General features: G+C 44.5%; 1 protein-coding gene across 2 annotated transcripts in view; it reads right to left on the reverse strand.

Moving 5' to 3' along the window:
- Positions 1 to 17,669, reverse strand: part of UNC13B (unc-13 homolog B) — a 580,491-nt gene that overhangs the window by 343,541 nt on the left and 219,281 nt on the right. Inside the window, exons 9-10 of one of the 2 annotated variants that reach the window (XM_040336018.1) lie at positions 4,566 to 4,788; positions 445 to 570 (exon numbers count right to left, since the gene is read on the reverse strand). In XM_040336018.1, coding sequence (XP_040191952.1) covers positions 445 to 570; positions 4,566 to 4,788 — 349 coding nt within the window. The remainder of the gene's footprint in view (positions 1 to 444; positions 571 to 4,565; positions 4,789 to 17,669) is intronic. The other variant, XM_040336017.1, reaches the window with a different exon arrangement.

The following is a 17,669-nucleotide window of genomic DNA, read 5'->3' on the forward strand; positions in this document are numbered from 1 at the left end:
TGCTCCAACTTTTTGTATAGAGACAGGATGGGTAAAAACAACTCGGTATTACTACTGCATCCCTGTTTGCAAGATTTCACCTCACTTTAAAACAAGTGGTCACTGGTACATCATGGGACAAGCAATTTCAGAGACACAAAATGCCATAAAAACCTTCTCCTTGTTTCCTTTCTCTGTGTCAACCTGCATTGCCAGTGCGTTAAAGGAAATGTATTAAAAACATTTTTTGGTCTATTCTTATGGCAAGTGACTAAAAGCCACATACGATGACTGTTGAAGAAGCCAACCACCTCGACAAGTGACGATGGCTTCTGGCACACTAAGCTACATTCGGATTGTAATTGTGGACAGCAATGACACCGAGGACATACATTGCGTACGGCACAGGACAAGACCACGTAACAAGCAGGGAGTGCACAGGGAGTAACGGAAAAGTTGACCCACCTATCAGAAAGATCTAGAGAATGCCTGCTCTCTAAGGAACAGTGGCGGCTTGTCAGCTGACTAGATTCAGACGCAGACTCTAGGTCGTGCCGTCCATTTGCACTGGAATCTACGCTATCATATCTCCTTGAAAAGGAAAGAAAAGGAAGGGTAGAAACATTGCAGAAGATAGTAAGAAACAGAATAGTTTAACATCATGCCTTGTGGAAAGTTCTCCATTACCGAGATATGCGATACCTGTAAAATACTACTAAAGATTGCATTAATACTAACACCATTGTCCCCTTCCCCCCCCAAGCTACTGCTGCATGCGCCTGAGCTATGGGACCGTTCAGTAACTTGCAGCCTTCATTTCATTAATTTCTAAGTTGTATGAGGCCTGATCAGGTATCTGAAAATTGCTGTTCCAACAAGCATTGGTTGGCGGAAAAACTGCTCTTGTACATATTCACGTAACTGCGCAAGTATTTACAGTATGTTACCAAATGTCCGTATAACCAGTGCAATGTAGCAGTCCTGATTTTACATATGGTACTTAAGCCAGCTTTAGATGGTTTGATTTTCGGCCATTTGGCTGGAACCAGCCGAGATTCGAATCATGCATGGGCAGGCTGACTGTACCCAAGTTGATCATTCAACTTGCGTACATCCAGCCTGTCAAATTTTACATGCAATGATTGCTAGCTGCTAGTAATAATCACTGTGTTCTCCCAGCGGGCACAGCTTCCGCCGGGGAAACACAATGGCTCCACAAGAGGAATTCCCCCATCAACACTGACTGTATTGATGCGGAAATCAAGCAATTTTCTTTCCTGCAACTAGTGGTTGCAGGAAAGAAAATCGCTCTGCCTGTCTATGGCCAACCTTAGGCTTCACAATATGCCCTTAGCACTCTTGTAGAAGTTAATGAGAGAAGTATTGTACTTCACGCAAAAGCCAATTTTTGTAAGTAAATAGCGCTGACTTCTCTCCAAATTGCTCCAATCTGTAACTGGGGTTTTAATAACCAAGGAGCCCAAGATTGACAATCATTGGTAGATTATTTCAATAATCAATATTAAAAAGGGTTGTAAAGGTTTATTTTTAATTTTTTTTAATAACAAACATGTTATACTCCACTGTGCAGTTTGTTTTGCACAGAGTGGCCCCAATCCTCCTGTTCTGGGGTGCCACGACGGCTCTCTCGGATCCTCCCCGCAATAGATAACCCGCTCTGGAAAGCTCTCTCCCGAGGGGGGTTACCTTAAGCGCAGAGTGTATGACTTGGTGCTGCCCCCCGGCGGTGTTGTCATTGGATTTGACAGAAACGGGCGCCAGTGGCTGCGCTGCCATCAAATCTATCCAATTAACGCAGAGACTCTGGAGAAGAGGACACCGGGGGACGCGCAGAGCAGGTGAACTGGCTCAAGTAAGTAAAACTGGGGGGGGGGGGGGGGGGCTGGAGGGCCTTTACAACCCCTTTAAAAGGCGTTTAATTCTTGAGGATGTTATTCTAGAAACAATGGCCCAGATTCACGTAGGAGAGCGTATCTTTGTGCGGGCGTAACGTATCCTATTTACGTTACGCCTCCGCAACTTTGACAGGCAAGTGCAGTATTCTCAAGGCAAAGTTGCGGCGGCGTAGCGTAAATAGGCCGGCGTAAGCCCGCCTAATTCAAATGTGGAAGATGTGGGCGTGTGTTATGTAAATTGAATGGTAATCTTTTGAATAACTAAAACATGCTGGAAATTTTAGGATCGAAGTGTCTGAATTAAAAGAAATCTGGATTTATTGCTTTCTACATTTGGCTCTTTTCTCCCAATGCCGCGTACACACAATCGGAAGTTCCAACAAGAAAATCGTGGATTTTTTCTGACGGAATGTTGGCTCAAACTTGTGTTGCATACACCCGGTCACACAAATCTTGTCGAAAATTCCGACCGTCAAGAACGCGGTGACGTACAAGACGTACGACGAGCCCAGATCAATGAAGCTCCGCTTGATTCTAAACATGCGTGTTTTTTTGCGCGTCGAAATTGCATACAGAAGAGCGGATTATCCGATAGGAAAAAAAAAATAGAGAACCTGCTCTCAATCTTTTGTTGGCAGAAATTCTGACAGCAAAAGTCCGATGGAGCCTACACACGGTCGGAATTCCCGACCAAAAGCTCACATCGGACTTTTCTTGTCGGCATTACACACAGCAGCAAAAACCTGGCCGCGTCCCCCCCCCCCCCCCTTTAAATTCTTGTATTATGGCAAAGCTCTTCAGATACAGCAAATCAAGTAGTCTCGGAAAATCTTCCAGTCTATCAAAAATGCAATAAATCAACACCTATTTGGCATATAAGAATGACTGGAAAGGAATGAGACCAATGTATAAAATTGCCGACTGCATGTACCCCAGCTTTGCGTTGACTACAAAATCGAATCAGCGAAACAAGGGGCTGCAAGGTTTTTAACCGTTCTGCACTCTACCCAAATAAAAAATAAATAAAGTTTGGAACTGGGCGTTTTAAAATAGTGACCTACCAGGAAATAGATTAATGAAGACTCGCATTGACTTATAGATCGTTCTGGTTTTGTATGTTGAGATTTGAAATTTACTGCTCCTGAATATGTTTTAACCACTTGACCACTGGGCACGTAAACCCACTTAATAACCAGACCAATTTTCAGCTTTCGGTGCTCTCACAATTTGAATGACAATTACTCAGTCATACAACATTGTACCCAAATGAAATTTTCGTCCTTTATTTCACACAAATAGAGCTTTCTTTTGGTGGTATTTAATCACCGTTGGGTTTTAAATTTTTTGCGCAACAAGAGAAAAAAGACTGAAAATTCTGTAAAAAAAATGAAATTTTCTTTGTTTGTTATAAAATTTAGCAAATTTAGTATTTTTTCTTCATTCTTTTGCATGTGAAAGATGAAGTTATGCCGAGTAAATAGATACCCAACAAGTCACCCTTCAAAATTTGCACACGCTCGTGGAATGGCGCCAAACGTCGCTACTTAAAAATCCCCATAGGCGACTTTGCAGGGTATTGCAGAGTAGTGTGGGGTATTGCAGAGTATTTTGGGGTATTGCAGAGTATTGTGGGGTATTGCAGAGTATTGTGGGGTATTGCAGAGTTGGGGCAGGGATGGATGGCTGGATCTGTGACTGCATTTGTCACAGATCCAGCCCACAGCAGCTGCTGCATCCGCTCCCTCCTCTCTCCTCTCACACTGTACCGTTCGGTACAGAGAGGGGAGGGAGGAACCCGGCGTCATGTAATGACGCCGGTTTGTTTACAAGTGATCGCTCCGTCATTGGACGGAGCGATCACGTGGTAAACTGCCGCTGTCAGCGCCGATTTACCGTTATCCGTCGGGTCCGGAGGACCCGGCGATCACGGACATTCCCGTGTGCGTGCCCCAGAGGGGAGCGCGATTCTGGGAGGACGTCCTCCCAGAGTTAAGCAACCGCCTTGTAGACGTATTTCGTCTATAGGGCGGTTGTTAACTGGTTAAAGAACCTTTCAAGATCAGACTAAAAACAACAAATCCCTTACTTAAAGGGGTTGTAAAGGTTTGTGTTTTTCACCTTAATGCATCCTATGCATTAGGGTAAAAAAAAAAAAACTGGCAATGACGGCCCCCCTAGCCACCCCGTTTACTTACCTGAGCCCGTTCAGCTGCTGTGCTTTCCCCCGGCGTCCTCTTCTCCACGGAGTCTGGCAGTTAATTGGCTAGATTGGATAGATTGATAGCAGCACAGCCATTGGCTCGCGCTGCTGTCAATCACATCCACTGACGCGGCCGCCAGGGGGCGGGACCGAGTCATACACGCTGCGTCTATGGACGCTGCATCCATGTACACAGTCTGTCGTGTATGACAGGGAGTGCGCCCGCAAGCTAACCCCCTTGGGATAGAGCTTCCCAGAGAGAAGGGGGTTAGCTATTGCAGGGAGGAGCCGCGAGAGCCGCAGAGGGTCCAGAGAATAGCAGGTTTGGGGCCACTCTGTGCAAAACGAACTGCACAGTGGAGGCAAGTATAAGGGAAGTATAAAATGTTTGTTATTTTAAAATAAAAACGAAACCATACAATCACTTTAATTTACAAGAAATCTTGCGCTCTCCTTTCAGCATAACGTACCTCATGGTTCTTCTCTCCCGAAAGTCCAAGTCGTAGCTCTGCATGGAGTCTACGCAGGATTCTCGGGAACCACCTTGCTGCTGCAGTCGCGGCTGCACGGGGAACTGGTGGACGGAGGCGTTGGGCTGGGAGGTGGTGTGGTAGGGTGGAGGAATGCTGTTGCTGGTTTCGCTGCGGTAATCGCTGTCCCGGTCATCCACAGCACTGTCGTGATCTTCAAAGGCTGCAAGGTAAGAGAGATTAGAGGCCATGCATTATGCTTCACTGTCAGGTGCCGCTATTCATTCAGACATGGCACCTGAAAGACCAGAGCGCTATCTAGAAAATGGGCATGCTTTGGTTAAAAAAAAATAGGTCTAACGTAGCAAAACAAACAAAAAAAACATTATGCTTTCATGCTTATAATCTCGGCTCTGGCTGTAATTGTTTTACGTCTCCCACTTGAGATACACCAACAAAAAGAGGACACCCAACTGCTTTTTTTTATAAGTTTAATTAAACATTCTTGTTCTGTGAGCATCCAACTTCTGCCAGACATAAGCCATACAAACACATTTTGACAGTGCTCAGTACCCTAGATAATCACTTGTGGGTGAATCATGGGGAATGGGTAACCCAGACAAAGTTAGTGAAAGTAGCAGTTAAAAAATAAAATAATAATAATAATAATAATAATAATAATAATATAAATAAATTCGCACCTTCCTCTTTATTTTTCCGATGGGTCAAGGTCTTCCAGTCTAGTGGTCAGGGCTGCTTGGGGAGGTGCCAATCACTCAACCCTTGTAAATGAAGCCGAGCGTCTCGTTAAGCCTGGCCGGGACATACCAAGGTGCCCGTATGCCGTTGCTACAGGCCAATTAATGGAACCACGGGGACCAAGATGGAGGCCTCCATCTTGACAAATTACCTGTAGTGACGTCATCCGAGCGCGCTGACGTGTCCCAGTTAGACTTACCAAGCTGCTTGGCTCCACTTCCAAGGGTTGAGTTGTTGGCACTTCCCCAAACAGCCCTGATCGCTGGACTGGAAGACCTCAGCCCATCGGTGGCTGGAACCTCCAGCTTACCATCGTTTGCTTTTTAATCAATTTCCCCACAGTGGGTAACAAATAGAAGTAGAAGTGTGTGAGATACAGGATAAAATATAAAGTTTAGTCCTTTGAGCTACCAAAGTGAATCAATAACTAAAGTGAATTAATTAAATAGCCGTCAGGCCTTAATCATGGTGAGCCATGATTAAGACCTGATGGCCGAAACGTGTTGGCTATCTTTTTGACTGTTGCCAACATGCAATAATAAAACAATGTTTTAGGCGACTTCCATGGCACCAGCTTTTCTCTTTTTTTGCATGGATATATCAAGGTTTACAGAGACTTCACAGGCGCTGTGTTCTTGAGGCTCGCCAGGCATTGCACAGGAAGCATTAGCTCGAATGTACCTGTTCTAGTTTATCATACCTGCCTATGGACTATTTATGGGTCCATGGTTGGACCCCTTAATTCTTTCTATATGTTATTGTCACTGTCCATATGCTGCTTATGCCGACAGTTCTAATTGTGTACTTGACTTTGTCTACCTACGTTCTATTACGAAAAATCTCAATAAAAAGATTGAAACAGAAAAGCTGCTGGCAGCCACTTGCCGACCGGCAGCAGTACATATACTGCTCTATTGCGCAAAATGACATACCTGTACGTCATTTTGTGCAATAGACTGCGGGGAAGCACAGGGGGAGCCAGGCAGTGGGTCCGGCGGACGCGATGACCGTGCAATCGTCAGTTAAAATAATGCAGTGCCATATCGCAGGAAGCCCAACCCCCCCCCCCCCCCCGAGTCCCCATTATACTTACCTGACCCCTCGAAAGTCCTGCGCGGTCCCGATATCCTCTTCGCCGCTCAGCCTGGCCGCTGATTGGCTAGAGCGGATGGATTGAGAGCAGCGCAGCCATTGGCTGGCGCTGCTGTCAATCACATCCAGTGACGCGGCGTGCCGAGGGGCGGGGTCGAGTGATACAGTGAGCCGTTATGGCCACTCGCTGTATCACGGGAGCACGCCCGCAATTACTGACCACCATGCAAGCTCTCACATGACTGTGGTGAGTAATTGCGGGGAGGACCAGAGACAGTCGCCGAGGGACCCCAGAAGACGAGGATCGGGGCCACTCTGTGCAAAACGAACTGCACAGTGGAGGCAAGTATAACATGTTTGTTATTTTAAATGTAAAAAATGTTTTCCTTTACTAACCCTTTAAGTATTCTTGTTATATTTTCTTATGTTATTACATTAGTTATATGTATCTGTGTACATCTCAAACACTACCCCAAAAAACGTAAACTATCACGTAACCGTGGTAAAATGTCATCCGAGTCCCATTGAGAACAACCTTCATTTTGGAATCATCTCTCTAAAGTAATCCAAATACCTTCTTGAACGTTGTCACTGGGACAAGGTGTTCCATGGAAGGAGGTGTTCCATGGAGGGAGGTGTTCCATGGAAGGAGGTGTTCCATGGAAGGAGGTGTTCCATGGAAGGAGGTGTTCCATGGAAGGAGGTGTTCCATGGAAGGAGGTGTTCCATGGAAGGAGGTGTTCCATGGAAGGAGGTATTCCATGGAAGGAGGTGTTCCATGGAAGGAGGTGTTCCATGGAAGGAGGTGCTGAAAACTTTGACGAAGCTGTTTGAAGCTGACCAAAGCTTTGCGAATGATTTCTAAAAGCTTGCTGTATGCACTGCTCTTATGCAAGCTGCGTGCACGTGGTTTTGGTGGTGGCTCCTTGCCTGATGGTGTCAAGCCATTCCAAAGGATTTTAGGTGGGTTTTGGGTGTGGAACAATCCCTACAAATGTGTAGGAAGGAGGAGAATCACACACTGCTAGAAGGTAAATCTCACCAACCGAGCCCCCCCCCCCCCCCATCAGATATAAAAATCTACTAAAATACAAGTGTGGGTTGTCTTTTAAATGTGTTTTCTGTTAGGGAGGCAAATAAAAAAACACCCAGGCATAAAGGGTCCAAATTTCTCTTTCTCTTGTATCTCCATTTTTCATGTTTGACTTCTTTGCTTTAACATGACCTGAAAGTGTGACTATAAATTACCATGCAAAAGGGAGGAAAAGAGATTTATCCATCACCACCATAACTATCAATCTACTCAACCAACATGGACAATCAGATCTCTACGGATGGTTTCGGACTTGTTGGTGTATATTAGCAATTTTGAACCAAGAGGTTGACTTCTTATACATCTAGCTTTAAAATGGACCTGTTGCATGATAGAAAATCTAACCTACATTGGCACCCTTGCCAACAACATTTGTTGCATACTTACCTGCAAATTCCTCTGGGCTACCTCCAGACCTCTGCCGCTGAGGACGTTCATCTGTTCTCTGCCAAAGGGTAACTTTCAGCCAATCATTCCTACCCAATGGCAGAGAACACGCAACTCACAACTGGTGAAAGTGGTTATCTTCCAGCCAATGGAGGAGGCCTAAAGCAGCTGAGCAATAAACAGCTTTTGGCAGCAGTTAAGACTGTAGGGCGTTGGAGAAGGCTGGATAATGAAAGGCGTGGGTTAATATGCCACCATTTGTTTTTTTCAATGGGCCAAACCAAGAATGTATTATGGACAATGCAGACCCCCCAATTGATTTCTGTCTACTGTAGATAGGCAAGGCATACATTTTGATTGGATGCTCGGGAGGCAATAACCATTTCCAAGCACAAAATGGCTCCCACAGCTTTGTATAGGGTGACTAGAGAGTGTAAGACTACTTCAGGCCTTCCAAAGTTTTTAATTTGGACACTAGATGGGCAAATCCTACACCCCAACATGCCAATATATTTAAAGGCACTACAAGGTAAACTACTAAAATACAAGTGTGGGTTGTGTTTTAAATGTGTTTTCTGTTAGGGAGGCAAATAAAAAAACACCCAGGCATAAAGGGTCCAAATTTCGCTTTCTCTTGTATCTCCATTTTTCATGTTTGACTTCTTTGCTTTAACATGACCTGAAAGTGTGACTATAAATTACCATGCAAAAGGGAGGAAAAGAGATTTATCCATCACCACCATAACTATCACTATCTACTCAACCAACATGGACAATCAGATCTCTACAGATCATTTCAGACTTGTCGGTGTATATTAGCGATTTTGAACCAAAAGGTTGACTTCTTATACATCTAGCTTTAAAATGGACCTTATACATGATAGAAAATCTAACCTACATTGGCACCCTTGCTAACAACATTTGTTGCATACTTACCTGCAAATTCCTCTGGGCTACCTCTAGACCTCTGCCGCTGAGGACGTTCATCTGCCAAAGGGTAACTTTCAGCCAATCATTCCTACCCAATGGCAGAGAACATGCAACTCACAACTGGTGAAAGTGGTTATCTTCCAGCCAATGGAGGAGGCCTAAAGCAGCTGAGCAATAAACAGCTTTTGGTAGCAGTTAAGACTGTAGGGCGCTGGACAAGGCTGGATAATGAAAGGCGTGAGTCAATATTCCACTATTTGTTTTTTTCAATGGGCCAAACCAAGGATGTATTATGGAAAATGCAGACCCCCTAATTGATTTCTGTCTACTGTAAATAGGCAAGGCATACATTTTGATTGGATGCTCGGGGAGGTAACAACCATTTCCAAGCACAAAATGGCTCCCACAGCTTTGTATAGGGTGACTAGAGAGTGTAAGACTACTTCAGGCCTTCCAAAGTTTTTAATATGGACACTAGATGGGCAAATCCTACACCCCAACATGCCAATATATTTAAAGGCACTACAAGGTATTGATGCATCAGAAGAGATGGGATTGTCCTTCATTAACCAGAACTTCTTCACAAGGTCTTCAAGAAATTATTCATTGTTTTTTTCACCAGTCTAAAAGTCTTCAGAGTTCAATACATAATATTCCAATTGGGTCCTACTTATAATCTTTTGCCTTGTACCAGACATTGGTACAACCTTTTGAAGAAGTGCACAATTACAACGGGGACTATCAACAAATAGTCACACTTGTTACCACCTTATGCGTATTCCCAGTATGTTTAAAAAGAACAAGATTAATAAGAAAATAAAAAAAATTACCAAAAACATATTCAACATTTATAAAAAGCCTATAATATTTTAAGACAAGCTCTGCCCAAAACCCATTTTGTAAAGTGATGGTGATGCTCTGTAGACTTAAAAATATATTAAATAAAATTAATGCAGCTTTGGATTCCTTAAGACAATGTTTCTCATACAGGGTGCCAATACTCCCTGGAGTGCCATCTTGGTTGCCGTGAGCATGGGACCCAGTTTTCCGAGAGTTAGGAAGGGCCAATATATAGGGGGCTTCTCACATGAAGGGGTGACTAAGGCCGCGTACACACGGTCGAACATGTCTGCGGACCAGTTTCCGCGGACATGTCCGACCGTGTGTACGGCCTAGCGGACAGGTTTCCAGCGGACAAAAGTTTCTTAGCAAGCTAAGAAACTTGTCCGCTGGAAACATGTCCGTCGGACATGTCCGATGGTTAGTACACCTAATCGGACATGTCCGCTGGTTATGACGTGTAACCAGCGTCCCGAAATCCTGCGCATGCGTCAAATTGATTCGACGCATGCGTGGAAGCATTGCACTTCCGTGTTTGAGAACGTTGGTGTCTTCTACGTCACCACGTTCTCTGACCACGGGGATTTTGGTCTGATGGTGTGTACACACATCAGACCAAAAGCTCCCAGGAGACATGACCGATGAAAACGGTCCGCGGACATAGCCTGAGGCTATATGCACACTGAAACACTCCTAGACATCAACTATTCTGGCAGCAGAAAACCTTAACGCTTATGCCACGTACACACGCTCGGAATTTCCGACAACAAACCTTCGATGGGAGCTTTTGATTGGAAATTCAGATCGTGTGTAGGCCCCCATCGGACAGTTTGTCGAAATTTCAGACAACAAAAATTTGGAGAGCTGTTTTTTTTTTAATTTTCCGACAACAAAATCCATACTTAAATTCCAAGCGTGTGTAGACAATTTCCGACGCACAAAATTCCATGCATTCTCTGAATCAAGTACAGGACGGGAAGCGCTCGGTCTGGTAAAACTAGCGTTCTTAATGGAAATAGCGCATTCGTCATGCAGTGACGGACTGAAAAGCACAAAGCTGAAAAACGCGAAATGTCTCACAAACTTGTACTAACAGGAGATTAGCAGAAGGAGACCAAAGTGTGGCGCACTTGGTATGGAACTTCCGTTTTATTGTGCCGTTGTATGTGCTGTACGTGACCATGTTCTTGACGTTCTACAATTCCGGACAACATTTGTGCGGCCGGGTGTATGCAAGACAAGTTTGAGCCAACATCCGATGGAAATTTATCCACGGTTTTGTTGTCGGAATGTTCAATCGTGCGTACGAGGCATTAGACATTTATTAATTTCATTGGCCAGAGTACTTGCCATTGAATAAAAAAAAAAAAAATGCAAAACGCAGCTAGCACTTAGGCACGTTCACACCGTGTTTGGAGTTCTGCCAAAACATTTCTGTCCTGAACGCAACTCGTCTGCGTTCAGGAGAACAACATTTAACTGCCTCCAAACTCTGTTGTATGCATGGACACATATAGCTAGATTCACGTACCTGTGCCTAACGTTAGGCAGGCGTAGCGTATCTCATATACGCTACGCCGCCGTAAGTTAGAGAGGCAAGTGCTGTATTCACAAAGCACTTGCGTCCTAAGTTACGGCAGCGTAACGTAAATGTGCCAGCGTAAGCGCGCCTAATTCAAATTGTGAAGAGGTGGGCGTGTTTTATGTAAATAAAGCATGACCCCACGTAAATGAAGTTTTGAACGAACGGCGCATGCGCCGTCCGTGGACGTATCCCAGTGCGCATGCTCCAAATTACGCCGCAAAGACTTATCGGTTTCGACATCAACGTAAATTACGCCCAGCCCCATTCACAGACGACTTACCCAAACGACGTAAAAATTTAAAAATTTGACCCGGTTCCGATGTCCATACTTAACATTGGCTGCGCCATCTTTTTGGTGGAATATCTTTAGGCCTGAAAACGCCTTGCGTAAACGGCGTATCTTTACTGCGACGGGCAAGCGTACGTTCGTGAATAGGCGTATCTCGCTGATTTACGCATCCTAGGCGTAAATCAGCGTACACGCCCCTAGCGGCGGCGTAAAAAGACAGACGGCGGTCGTATCTTAGCTAGATTTAAGTGCATCTCAATTTGAGAATACACTTAAATATACGACGGCGCAGATTCAGAGTTACGACGCCGTATCTACTGATACGCCGGCGTAACTCTACGTGAATCTGGCTAATAGGTTTTTACCAACGCCAAAAGCTCCTAAACGAGAGTTTAGACCAGCAGTGTGCATGAGGCCCAATATGCTAGGGGACACTGACAGGTAGCATTTACCAGTTATATATTTAAAGCCTCGTACACACGATCGGATTTTCTGACGGGAATTGTGTGATGGCAGGATGTTGTCGGATAATCCGGTCGTTTTGTACGCTCCATCGGACAATTGTTGTCGGAATTTCTGACAACAAATGTGGGATAGCATGCTTTAAAATTTTCCCACAACAAATGTGTGTTGTCCGATTATCCGATCGTGTGTCGGAAAAAATCCAAAGTACAAACACGCATGCTCTGAAGCAATGCTAACCATAAGACAACATTAGCAGAAGTTGCCCAAAGGGTGGCGCTAAGGAACTGAAAAAAACACATAGCTTTGTGTTTGTTGGCCAACAATTCTTTGCCGTTTGTAAGCCAACGCTCTCTGGACAAAATTCAGAGGCTCTGTCCGCTGAAAATCCGATCGCGTGTACGAGGCTTTAGACTGGGATGCCTCAGGATTTTGCATGGTTTTAAAGAGTGTCATAAAAAACGGCTGAGAAACATTGCATTAAGACATCCTTAAAAGGCATTGTTTAACGCAATAAGCGCAAGCAACTGATTCTGTCTTGGTATCAGCCGCTTGTAACCTCTGTATAGCAGCGATCGGAGATGGGCAAGAAAAAGCAGCCCCAAGGAGTCAATCAGGTGCTTTGCAGTACAAGAAACATGCCGATAGGATTGAGCAGAGCGACAGATAAGCACACCAGTCTGCTTCTTCTACTGCCCAGTCTAAGTGTAGGAGTAGGGAGTGCGATTTTGTTTTGTTTGTTTTTTTCTTTGGGAGGAGCGGTCATTAAAATGTACTTCTAGATGTGTCACGTCCAGAGGTCAAATAATAAGATACAAGTGCGATATAAAAAAAACAAAAAACAACATAGATCCAAAAAAAAAAAAAGGAAACACAGCACTATCAATAGATTCAGCACGATTACTACTTTGGGGCACCACGGGAATGCAGCATGCTTGTTTGTCCGAACAACGGCGTGATATTCATGCATACAGCTCATTGTATCTGCGAGACAGACAGAAATGTTACAGGTGGAGATGGTGAAGGCATCTGATCATAAAAACACAGGGTGGGACCAGAAGTAGAAAAAAAAATAAAAAAAAATAATAATAATAATAAAAGAAAAAAGGAGGCAGCGCTGCTGTGTGATTCCATGTCTTACTGTACTTCCAAAAGATACAAAATAAACACAATATGAAATCAGAGAAAAGGTGCAATTAATGTCAACATTATCTGAAGCTGGGATGAAAAGCTATTGTATGGAAAGTTGCATCCTCTTCCCTTGAATTGACATATACTTCTGTAGTACAGTGGTTCTCAACCCCGTCCTCAAGTGCCCCCAACAGGCCATGTTTGCACGTTTTCCTTTATCTTGCACAATTGCTTTATATCGGAGTCAATGGCTTGGTATATTGGACAGCTACCGTATTTATCGGGGTATACCACGCACCCCAAGCTTAGAAAGATAAAGGAAAAACAAGAAAACGTACATGTTTGCCCTGCGTCCATTGGCGGCCTTGTCCGGCGTCCGTCTGTGGCTTCCTTGCGCGGGGTCCGTGAGCGGCTTTGGAGGTGTCCGTCTGTGGCCTCCGTCCAGCGTGTCCATTTGCGACGTCCATCCAGGTGTCCATCTCTGTCCAGCGTTCGTTTTTGAATTTGGCGCGCGCCGAGAGGAGCCGGATTTCCTGTGTGTTCGGCTCCTCTTGCGTGGCTGCGGGCGGAGCAGAGCGTAGCCTAGCCAAGTACGCAGTGCACTCGGCTCGGCTCTAGGCTGCAGCGGGCGGAGCCGAGCATGGCCGAGCCTAGCCGAGTGCGTAGTACACACAGTTCGGCTCTATGGGGGGACAGTGGGGATCGGCGTATATCGCGCACCCACGATTTTCCCCTGATTTTAAAGGGGAAAAAGGTGCACGGTATACGCCGATAAATATGGTATTTTATCTAAGAGAAATTTCCAAAACATGGCCCGTTGGGGGTACTTGAAGACAGGGTTGAGAACCACTGATGTAGTAGGTCTGAAAGTGAACACCGCCATCACTGCATTGCTGGTCTGGCGTCGAGCCCTCTAAACTTTGACGCAGTATGAAGCAAGTCTGTGGAAGGTAGTGTTAATTTATATAGATTACTAAAAATTAACAAAATCAGGCATAAATAATTTTTAGAATTTATATAAGATTATGTAAAGATCCCTGAGAAAAATGTAAAACTATTACCACTATCTTTTTATAGATATACCACTGCCAGATAAATCATGATCCCACAGGTCTTCAGGAGTAAGTATTATAGTGTAATAGTGGCCACTTATTGGTTAATGCAGAGTTTTAGTTATTTGATTTAGTTGCGATATCGTAGTATTAATGCTTGTATGTTGCCATGGTTACCCCTTACGTGATCTAGTCTAGTAAGGCGTGTATGTATACAACAACTGCACTCAAAGATGGCCACTAGTGAAGCCAGAGGAGCATATCCCCTGAATGTGAAGCACCGCCCGCTGACCGTACCCAGAAGTGATGCCCCAGTCTATGTGCTCCGACGATCAACGCGCCAGCCATCCGGAAGCCCTGTGCACCAACAGTGCAGCCAGAGGACAGCAAGATCGTGGATTAACATCAAAGCTATTGACACCATCGATCACCCGGAAGTCAGAGCGGAAGAACCAAATCACATTCTATCCCATGCCTGAAAATACTACTCTTGCGAGTGTATTCTTTATTTTGTATTTTTTTATTATGTTTTGTTGACTCGGAGAACCCACCTATGGGCTGCCCTACTTCGAAAATATAAATGGCTGTGGTTGTATGGGTTTGGTCCTGGTGTCAGGGCTGGGCTCAGACCTTCCTTCTCTGAGCTGGCAGCTCAGCTGTCGACTAATTGCCAGCTCCTATCGCTCCACAGTGACTCACTTGTTGTCAGTCCTGCCTACTTAAGCCGTCCAACTCAGTTGATCTCTGCCTTCGCCTTGGTCAACATCATAGAGACTTTCTCCTGAGTTCCAATTGAAGACTTGCTTGGCTGACGTTTCTTCTGGCTCCAGATCCTGCTTGCTGTTCCACTACATTTATCTCGGTCTCTGACATTTGGCTTGGCTGACTATCCGATCCGGTTCCTGAACTCTGGCTATGTTTTGACTATGCTTACTCTGTTTATCTTATTATTAAACAAGTGTGATTTAACTGTACTTCTGTCCCGATTCATGGTTTCTGACACCTAGCGATTATGTGTACTGCCTTGGTAATGACTTACAGCCAATGAAACCCAAAATGTATATTTTGTTATTGGGCAAAACTGGTAGCTGGAAAAACCTCCAAGCTTTTTATAAGATGTTTCAATATAGAAATGTTGTCTTTGTGGAAATTTGACTTTCCACCACTTTCTAGAAGGCCATAACATAAAGGCACTAGGATTTCCAAGTTGCCTTTGTTCTACATTGTGAATGGGTTGACACTATCCACCAAATGCTGAATTATTCATTTCAGCTAGACTGAGCAGGAGCTATAACTGGCGAACATGTAATTAGACCTAATAACTGCAATGATCTAAAGGGGAAAGAAAGCCTTACATTCCCTACCAGCCAATTAGATCCTTCTTATTTCTTTGGTAAAATGGCAAAAAAAAAAAAAAAAAAATACAAAAAAAATCTGATCCAAGATGCTTCCTATGAGCTCTTTTGGTAATGAAGCTGTGTGTGTGTGTGTGTGTGTACAGACCGCAAGCTGGGGAGCCATACAAGCGAGGCTAATAACTATCCAGAGATTGACATCTATTCCAGGAATTTTCACTCCGTCATTTTCTAATCCAATCTTTTTGATGAAATGATACTTGTCCACCGGATCAATAGGTCATCACCATCTCATCTTACAGAAATGACACAATGTCACTGATTAAGACATGGAGCCTTCCCGACGGTTCACAGCAATTCCTTCTCTACAGGGATCATCATCTAACTACAAGGAATGGACTGAGTTTATTATACGGCAGCACAAAAGACATGTGAACAGACATGAATTGGAGAAAAAAAAAAATCTAGAAACTTCAGTCCAGCCAAACCTAAATAGCACATTAAGTCCGATTGGCATTTAGGGGTTTAGCAAGTTCAAAAAGTTCCTAAAAACTCAAAACTGACATTTTAAATTCTTTAACTTTTTTCCATGTACCTCCTCAGCTTTACCCAACAAATAACCATCCCCCTAGTGGCCATAGACTAAAATGTATGTGGGGATGATGGGAGAAATATCTGTCGGACCTCAACTCCATAAAAGAGCAAAGAATTTGGCCTGCTCAAGGGAAGACTGTGACAGACCTAGCCGGGACAGAGGCTTTTGGAGAGGACTGAATGCTAGCCTCTTGCCTTCTGATTATGGGCCCTGGATTTTAAGGAACAATACTTGTTGCAAGGTGTATGCCTGGGGACCTTGAAGTAATGTTACTTTGGATTCAAGTCCATGTTCCCCCCAAGACAAAAAACTCTGGGAACCCTGTATACGCCATATTATAGTGATGGCTTCACTGTTGGGGCTCATAGAAGATGTTGATGACATCAACTTCAGCCACCTGTCTGTTATAATGTGTTTATTGTAAATAAGGCTAGTGTGGGCTCTAAGAGTATTTCACCCATTGCTGTTTGTGTTAATTAACTCTGCTATTGTGTGAAGGTTTTCTGGGTCTCTATTTATGATAATGTTGATAGTGTCTTCTGAGCTAAAAGACGGCAAGTCTGTCCTAAAGGTCATGCCTCTGAGTCACCTAGGCTTTCTAAAGGATTAGATAATAAGCTCATGTTAATTAGGTTCCTGGTTACAGTTTGTATGTCATCCTTGTGTATATATTTGTGTGAGATCTCAAATAAAGAGGCTATTGCTGATGTACTCCAAGACTGGTGTAGTCTTGTGACTGGGTGGGCGAAAGAGTCTTAGATAGTGCTGGTTCTGGAGAGAGGAAGTATTGAGAGCGGACATAGTCCTAGGTTTGTCACAGAGACCCTTTTCAGTGAGTCTGGAGTCTTATAGGTTTATTATTTGGCTTTTTGAATCGGCATGATCTCTCCGCTATAGTTCTTGGCTCTGCCCCCTCCCACCTACTTTTAGTGGTTTCCTCTAACCTCACGGTGTTCCTTCACCCATTGTATTTTTAGCAATGTCAGATTTAAAGGCCAACAAGGATGGAGTGGAGGGTGGGCGGCATAAGTTGACAATTTTGAATAAGTATTTTACAATATGGCCCTTTGCTAGCCTTATCTGGCCCTTGAGGCACCATTTAATTCATTGACATCACATAATGGGGGCACCATTGCTCCCAGACCCCAAATGACAGGGCACCATTGCTCCCACAGACCCCAAATGACGGGCAACCATTGCTCCCACAGACCCCAAATGATGGGCAACCATTGCTCCCACAGACCCCAAATGACGGGCAACCATTGCTCCCACAGACCCCAAATGGCGTGGCACCATTGCTCCCACAGACCCCAAATGACAGGGCACCATTGCTCCCACAGACCCCAAATGATGGGGCACCATTGCTCCCACAGACCCCAAATGACGGGGCACCATTGCTCCCACAGACACCGACAGGGCACCACTGCTCCCACAGGCACCAACGACGGGGCACCATTGCTCCCACAGGAATCAATAATGGGGACCATTAATCTCACAGACACCAATGACGGGGCACTATTGCTGAACTCCCACT

The sequence above is a fragment of the Rana temporaria genome, chromosome 1, assembly GCF_905171775.1.
Source record: "Rana temporaria chromosome 1, aRanTem1.1, whole genome shotgun sequence".
NCBI lineage: Eukaryota > Metazoa > Chordata > Amphibia > Anura > Ranidae > Rana > Rana temporaria.